Source organism: Muscardinus avellanarius (assembly GCF_963383645.1).
Source record: "Muscardinus avellanarius genome assembly, chromosome: 6".
NCBI lineage: Eukaryota > Metazoa > Chordata > Mammalia > Rodentia > Gliridae > Muscardinus > Muscardinus avellanarius.
This window is the reverse complement of record NC_137791.1, coordinates 44,352,731-44,361,433: the sequence shown is the minus strand read 5'-3', so window position 1 is coordinate 44,361,433 and position 8,703 is coordinate 44,352,731. Positions and strand designations below refer to the sequence as shown.

The 8,703-nt window shown below is 42.6% G+C and overlaps 1 protein-coding gene across 1 annotated transcript in view; it reads left to right on the top strand.

Annotated features, from left to right (window-relative positions):
• Positions 1-1,189: 1,189 nt before the first annotated feature.
• Positions 1,190-8,703, top strand: part of HADH (hydroxyacyl-CoA dehydrogenase) — a gene marked incomplete at both ends in the record, with an annotated part of 54,446 nt that continues 46,932 nt past the window's right edge. Inside the window, one exon of the mRNA XM_080697176.1 lies at positions 1,190-1,321. Within this exon, the coding sequence (XP_080553302.1) occupies positions 1,190-1,321 (132 nt within the window). The remainder of the gene's footprint in view (positions 1,322-8,703) is intronic.

The following is an 8,703-nucleotide window of genomic DNA, read 5'->3' as shown; positions in this document are numbered from 1 at the left end:
TCTCTTTTCCTGTTGTGAAATTTTCTCATGTGTCTGCCTTTGCATTTGCTACTGCTTCTGCTCAGAATGCTCTTCATAAATTTACTCATTCTTCTACTTACTAGCTTTCTCTGTGTCTGTGTACCCGCTGGCTATTCCTTCCTTCTTTCCCTGCGCCCATGGTACTGGAGATTGAACCCAATGGCGTTTCTACCTCTGAGCTACACCCAGTCATAATATATATATATATATATATATATATATATATATATATATATATATATATATATATATATATATATATATGTTTTTTGAAACAAGGTCTCCCTAGGTTGTTGAGAGTCCCGCTAAATTAAAGCTGATCTTAAACCTGCCACCTTCCATTCCCACAGGCTTTTGCATTTCCTACAGGCCAGCGCATAAGGGACTTTAATTATTTAGCTGTAACACCATCTCTGGTCAATAATGATCTCCGAAGCCTATCTAGGCGCTCAACAAAATGCTTCTTCCATATTTTTTGCAGAATTAGATGTAAAGATGAGTTCAAAGCAAAAGGGTAAGAGAACACAGGATTATACTTACTTCCAGCAGAGGGCTGAGGAATTTATGGGGCTGATGACTTTTGTTTGGTGAGTTTGTGGGGTTTTATATATTTGAAAGTAAGTAAACTTATAAAGAAAACCCTCTGTCACTAAGGTAAAGTAACTAGAAAGTATCCACAAGAAACGACTGGCCTAGTTCATATCAAGTCTTCCATTGCTGGCAAAGAAATTCCTTTCCTCTGCTAATATTATCAGTTACTCTCCAAAGGTTGCTTTTTGACCTTATATCGTGCAAATGCTTATTGCACCGATTCAAGTCTAAAGCTGAAATGGGTAACTAAAAGTCAACTCCCTGCTCCTTCCCCGGGCCTGATCTTTTCATCGGAACCCACGGGTCACTGGACCTTTGCTTGGGATCTAAGTTTACTACAGCTCTGGAAGACCCGGAGCCCGCGACTCGGGCCCTGACAGCGCGCTCTGATGATCGAACTCAGGCGCCCCGGGCTTGAGCCAATGGGCGGGACGGAGCGGGCCACGCCCTCGGTGACGTCACGCGCCGGAGCGCGCGGGCGGCGGGGCCTTGGGGTTCCGCCCCTGAGGTCGCCTGGCGGTGAGTGCGCTCCTGCGGGGTCTGGCTCACCAGCTCCTGTCGCTGCCGCCACTGCACCATGGCGTTCGTAACCCGGCAGTTCGTGCGCTCCGTGTCCTCCTCGTCCACCGCCTCGGCCGCGGCGAAGAAAATCATCGTCAAGCACGTGACGATTATCGGCGGCGGGCTGATGGGCGCCGGCATTGCCCAGGTGAGCGGCCCGGGGCGGCTACCCCGCCGGCCCATGCAGGCCGTGGCCCGTGCCGCACCCTGGCCAGGGTTCACCCGCCCCCTCACAGGTAGCCCAACTGCTTGACGCCTCGGCCCGCCAGGTGCAACAGTCCGTGTTTGGGGTTCAGTTTCTTCGTCCCTGAAATTCCACTCGCCCCCGAGGCCTGATGAAGGTTCCGGGGAGTCTGCTGGTGAACGCACTTCGGATCCGGGCGGTGCACAAAGTTATATGTGCACAAGGTTGAGGCATAACTTGTTTGCTTGCTGCCCGGCGCAATCAAGAATTTGCTTTCAGAAACTGGGACTGTGATAGTTTTAATTTTGTCAGGGTTTTGTAATTCTGCAGCCTATGTCACAAGCAGTTTTCTCTTCGAAAAGTTCCTGCTCTTGTGTTTTTTTCGCCTGCAGGGTTATAAGGAATAACCTTAACCGTCACTTTTGTAACAGTGGCAGAGTCATTTAATCCCAGCGTGCGGAGGCCTGGGAATCCACTCAGGGAAGGCGGCACTGGGCTATGTTGACCTTTGACCTAGTGTCCTCTGCAGACGTCTGCCTTGGTTCTGGCTCTGTGGAGAGTGGGAGAGGAAGATTAAGTGTGGAAGGCCCTGGTGAAGTCTCTAACCTCCTGTTTTTTTTTTTTTTTTTTCTTTCACGACAATGCTGTTTTCTAGCAGAGCTGTGGTTGAGGATCGGGTGTGGAGTTTATTGCCTGGATGCTATAATGCCTTCAGTATTTTTTTAAACATTTATTTTCCGGCTCATGTTGGTGAACTATAATTTTCCTGTCCTAGATGCTCATATTATTAGCTTTTCAATCCTTTGCAAATTGAATTGTTGGAGGCTAGGGGATCAGTCATGGCCACCTAATTATTTCTGGGGAGAGTATCTTCTATACTGAGGATTGAACCTAGGGGCATTTACCTCTGAGTTAGACCCTCAGCCTTATTTTATTTTGAAACTAGGTCCAAGTTGCTGAGCTTGACCTTGAACACCTGCAGTCCTCTTGTCTCAGCGTCCCAAGTATTGGGATTTTAGGCATGGGCCACCGCTGCCAGGCTTCATTCTCTTTTTCCAAGGTCCATACTTATCTGGTGTGTGCGTTACTGGGGATTGAACCTAAGGGCATTTTACCTCTGAGCTACTCCCCCAGCCCTATTTTATTTTATTTTGATTTTGATACAGGGTCTAAGTTGCAGGGCTTGCAAAATTGCTGAGGCTGGCCTTGAACTTGTGATCCTCCTGTCTCAGCTTCGCAAGTACTTGGATTATATAGCTTTAATTTCTATTCCTTGCAGTGTTTTGCACATACTCTTTGTAGTTTTTTCTGAAATCTGTATTTCTGTAATATTTTGTTTTTCTAACTTCTTACGTTCTCCTATTTCTTATGAGATTATGTTTTTGGATATACATTGCCCTTTTAATTGTGTGGATGTCCTAGCAGCTAGGTTAGGGTGTCTTTATAAACTATGATATACATGTTTATATGTATACATGGGATGAGAAGAGTAAGTTCCTTCAACCTGAAAGTTTTACACATTATACTCAAGAGAAAGTTTAGGTGTGGTGGTACATACCTGTAATCCCAGTATGTGTGAGCCTGAGACAGGAGGTCAGCCTCAGCAACTCAATAAGGCCCTTCACAACTTAGTGAGACCCTGTTTCAAAACAAAAAAATAGAACTGGGTGTGTAGCTTAGTGGTAAAATGTCCCTGGGTTCAAGCCACAAAAATAAACAAATAAATAAAAGATAGAGAAAGTGTAGCTTGAGTGCCCCTGAGACCCTTTGCTCTACCCAAATCTTTCAAGGCATGAAAGTGAGATTTGTTGTAGGCCGGAATAAAACAATGCATTTGTTTAAAACATTTAAGCAACATCTTTGTAACAAGATGTTAGGGCCTTTTACCTCCAGCAACAATATAAGAAAAGATCCAGAAATTATTGTGAGTGATGTCCTTGAAGAAAGCAGTGGAAGAGCTGGTCATGGTAGTGCATGCTTGTAACCCCAGTATTTGAGATTCTGAAACAGGAGGATCACAGGCTTGAGCACAGCCTCAGCAGCATAGTGGTAGCGAGTCCTTTTTTCCAAACAAAAAAATGGTTTGGAGTGTAGCTTTGAGGTAGAATGCGCCTGGGTTCAATACCCAGTACCACACACACACAAAATAATAATAATAATGATAATAATAATAATGATGATGATAGTGATGATGATGAAAGCAAGCAAGCAATGGAAAAGGACTAGAAACTCAGTAGAAAGCACAATTACAGCTTTGGTACTAATTTGGATTCCTTTGTTCTTGATGCTATCATCATGGGGGAAGAAAAAAATAACATACATTGCAGTGCAGGAAAAGATACTGAGGCAGCACCTAAAATTATGGGCCTCGTACTGGAACTATCACCTGAGAAAAGAGGAAAGAAGTGATTGACATTGATAAGAAATATATACTTGTGAACTGAATCTTTTAGTATCTAGACCAGGTAATGCCTTTTGGAACCTAAAGGGAAAAAAGAAAGCTATTTACCTTCTTAGGTTAGAAACATAATGGAACTGTCATTCCAAGGGGTAATAAAGAGAAGTCTAAATAGTGGACCATCATAAGAACAGTATTTTCATTCTTAATGTAACACAGTTTTAGAGAGTTTCAGTTACTTCCGGTGACAATTCAAGTCCTATGGAAGGAAACTGCTTTCCTGCAAAACATCTCTGTGCAATGTTTAGAGTGGCTTACCCAATCTGTTTTGCACTCTGCCCCGTAGCAAGCAGGTCTGGGCAGTGTAGGCTTGTTTTTTTTGCTCCTTGACTAGCTTCTGGCACAAGGTAAAAACTTTTTCCTACTGAGTACCACTGACTAATTGGTTGATGTGTTTTGAGTCTGTTCAGTTGGGTGGTCTGCATGCCGGCTCTCTCCCATGCTGGCTGTGGCAAAGTTTTTTTACTTTTTTGTACTTTGGCATCCTCTCTAAAGCAGGCCCAATACTTGTAGTGGCCTTTTAGGAATATGGAGAGGACTGGATGAATGAGCATACATCAGGCACTAGCAGAGTGTCTGGCAAATAATAACTCTCAGAATGTGAACAGCCTTTCTGATTATCACGTATCATTTATCCTGTCTTGTTGCCCTTTTTGCCTCATGTTCACTTTGATTCCTGATCTTTGCTGCTGAAGTAGGCCTATAATGTTTAGATGGAGTATATTGGTCATAGTTCTCTGTTTCATTGTGCTTAATATTGAATGCAGATGCCAGCTGATACTAAAGTTTGTTCAAGGACCTCTGAAAAGAGGGGAAGCACCTTTACCCTCATTTTGTTGTTCAGCCTTGGTAAAGTCATGAAAGTACAAACCCAGATACTGTAAGCACTGTTTCAAAACAAAAAATTAAAGTGAACTCAGAGGTAGAATGCCTTTTGGTTCAATCCCCACTAAACCTTCCACCCCATGCACATACAAGCAAACCCAAACTAGCATCTAGGCTATGCTTCCAATTCACATTTAGCTTCATTTTTCTGAACTCTTCCTTGTAACTTTCTTTTTTTTTGGGGGGGGGTACTAGAGTTTGAACTCAGGGGCATTCTATCCCTGAGCAATACCTCCAGCCCTGTTTTATTTTTATTTGTTTGTTTGTTTGTTTGTTTTGTGGTACTGGGGATGGAACCCAGGCATATTTTACCTCCAAGCCACACCCCCAGCCCTATTTCTTTTTAGTATGTATGTATGTATTTATTTATTTTTGTGGTACTGGGGGTAGAACCCAGGGGCATTTCTACCTTCGGGCTATACTCCCAGACCTATTTTATACTTTATTTGGAAACAGGGTGTCACTAAGTTGCTGAGAGCCTCACTAAGTAGCTGAGGCTGGCTTTGAACCTGTGCAATCCTCCTGTCTCAGCCTCCCAAGCTCTGGGATTACAAGCGTGTGCCACCACTTTGGGTGTTAGTCTTTATATTTTTTGAAACAGGGTCTCACTGAGTTGCAAAGGGCCTCGCTAAGTAGCTGAGGCTGTCCATGAACCACATCCTCCGGTCTCCGCCTCTTGAATGCTGGGATTACAAACGTGCACCACCACACCTGGCCCTTATTTTTATTTTTGAAACAGGGTCTTGCCAGGTTGATGATACTCTCACTACTTGCTGAAGCTGTCCTTGAACCTTTGATCCTTCTGTCTCAGCCTCCCAAGTACCAGGATTATAGGTGTGGGCCACCATGCCCAGCTATAACTATTTTAAACAATTGAACTCAGGATGTCATACGTGCTAGGTAAGCACTATACCACTGAGCTGCATTTCCAACTCTTCCTGAATTCTTTCTGTAGTAGTGTGTGTGTGTGTGTGTGTGTGTGTGTGTGTGTGTGTGTGTGTGTTAGTTACTGGGAATTGAACCCAGGGGCATTTTACCTCCTACATCCCCAGCCCTATTTTTATTCTTTTTTTTTTTTTCCAGTACTGAGGATGGAACCCAGGGGCATTCTACCTCTGAGCTATACTTCAAGCCTTATTTTTATTCTTTATTTTGAAACAGGGTCTCGGTAAGTAGCTGAGGCTGTTCGTAAACTTAGCCTCCCAAATGCTGGGATTACAAGCGTGCGCCACCACACCCAGCTTTATTTTTTATTTTTTTATTTTGAAACAGGATCTCACTAAGTTTTGGAGGGCCTCACTAAGGAGCATGTGATCCTCGTGTCTTAACCTCCCAAGTACTGGGATTACAAGTGTGCGCTGGACCATGCTCTGAGTAGTTTTAATTTTAATCAAGTGGAAGTTCTGTTTACAATTTTAATTTTGAAATTTATCAGTTTTAATATGTTCTAGTTTATGCTGAGCAAGGTAAAAAGCATTTTTAATGGATTTTGTAGGCACCTGATGCATTTCTCAAGCAATTAAACAATTTTAGACTTAAGGTCTGTTCTCACATTTGTCTAGAGTATAGGCCATTAGTACATGTGTATTTCCAAAGACTATCTACTGTGCCTGACATCTCTTTTGTTTGTTTAAATTTAAAAAATCCCTTAGACTGCAAGTTAATATTTAAATAAGTTAACGTGTTTTATGTGTTTGCCTATTATACACTTTTGACTTGATTTTGATTGCCAATTTATATTCAGCTAGATACTTAGGCCAGCAAAGAAGCTTGTAGCATTAAGTGAACCTTGAGTAAGGACAGATTGTTTTTTGTGTTATAAAGGAGAGGAGAAGCCAGGTGTGGTGGCACAGGCTGTAATCCCAGCATTTGGGAGGCCGAGACAGGAGGATTGCAGTTCGCAGACAGCTTCAGCTACTTAGTGAGACCCTTTGCAACTCAGTGAGACCTTGTTTCAAAGTAAAGAATAAAAAATAGGGCTGGGGTGTAGATTGGAGGTAGAATGCCCCTGGGTTCCATCCCCAGTACTACTACTACTACTACTACTACTAATAATAATAATAATAATAATAGAGAGAAGAAAGAAAGGAAGGAAACTTTTTATTATATGAGAGTCCAGAAAACTCATAGCATCCATTACTAACTGCCAAGGGGCCAATAAGCTCCCTAGGAATGCATATCAGAAACTTCTTGGTACATTCTCTTCCTCTTTTGCAGTGCTAGGACTTGAACCCAGGACCTAGGCAATAGCTTTATCACTTATCAACATCCCTAGTTTGTATTTTAAAGGAAATTAAGAATTAGTAGTTAGATCATCTTATCCCCCACACTTTGTCCTTTTTAAAAAGCCAGAGATGTGTATTTCTTTTGGGGAGGTCACCTTACGTTGTTAAAATTAAGTGGGGACAGGAGGAGCATTTTAGCTACAGGTGAACATTTCCCTGGGCTTTGTTTTTGCCGTGCTCAACAAGGACTCAGACTCCAAAGCATCTCCCCAGCTGCTGAATTTTACTCACCTAGCTCTTCTCCCTGCCCCCAGCTCTGAGTTTTCTCTTGCTGAATGCAAAGATAATCAATTTGTACTTTTTACCTCAGTTCATTTTTGTTGATACAGCAAGGCCTTGTTGAAGTTTGCTTGAAAAATATAGAAGACTGGCACTGTTACTTGGCTATAAGCTCTCCTTTAGACTGTTCATTATTGAAGAAATATTTTTTATTCCCAGGTGTTAACTTCTTTTTCTTTTTTTTTGTTGTGGTACTGGGGGTGGAACCCAGGGGCTTTTCTACCTCTGGGCTATACTCCTAGGCCTATTTTTTATATTTTATTTGGAAAACAGGGTCTCTCTCACTAAGTTGCCGAGAGCCTCACTAAGTAGCTGAGGCTGGCTTTGATCCTGTGCGATCCTCCTGTCTCAGCCTCCCGAGTGCTGGGATTACAAGCGTGCGCCACCATGCCTGGCAGGTGTTAACTTTTTGCTCAACAGTATGGTATGTGTCTATCACAGAGTTCTTTTCTCTTCTGGAGTTGTTACATAATTGTTTATTGGCCTGTTCTCTGATCTTCATGGAGGTACTGCTCTGTCAGTATTTTGGTCCTTGGACTTGGGATGGGTTTGAAGATATTGTCAATCTGAGAAGGTGGAAGAGGTAGGGCTGATAAAAAATTACTGTCACAGAATATATTTGAACATTTTGTAGAGCAGAAATGGCACTTCAGTCAGGTTTTGGTGGCTTTGCCATGTCCTAGATCCATCTTTACCTGTCACCTGCCACCTGTGTGAGTTTCTGATTTCCTTCCCTCCACCTGCTCTTCCCTCCTATCTGCCTTGGGCACACTAACCTCAATGCTGCTGCTCTATTCTGTCTACCCCCCAGCCTGCCATGTATGATAGTTTCTGGTGGGAGGTATTCTGAGCTTGAAAGTACAGGTGTGCTGGGCATGGTGGCACATGCCTGTAATCCAGTATTTGGGAAGCTAAGATAGGAGGATCACAAGTTCGAGGCCAGCCTATACAATTAAGTGAAATGCTGTTTCAAGATAAAAAGGGCTAGGGGTGTAACTTGGAAGAAAATGCACCTGGATTCAATTCCCAGTACAACATACAAAGGAAATATTGATTGTGAGATCCCTGCCAAAGTTTAGATCCCAGCCTGCCTTTTGGCTGTAGAAACTTTGGGTGAGTCACTTACCTTCTTTTCTTAACTGAGAATAAGGAGTAATGATAGTTGCCTTGTGGTTGAGAGAGTTAAGTCAGCTAAAACAGGCACAAATGATTAGAGTAGTATTAGTGTATTGAGTAGTAACTGTTCAGCACATGGTTGCCATTTTTATATAGATTTGTCAGCTCTAACCCAGTGTCTTATTTAAATTCTTTTAGTTCTTTAAGATATTTGATACAGAAGTATGGGGGATTCTAGAAATTTCTAGAACCAATTCTAGAAATTTCTAAGTTTATTTATATGAATTGTTGAGAAAGATAATCTTAGTGCCCCATTGTCTTGT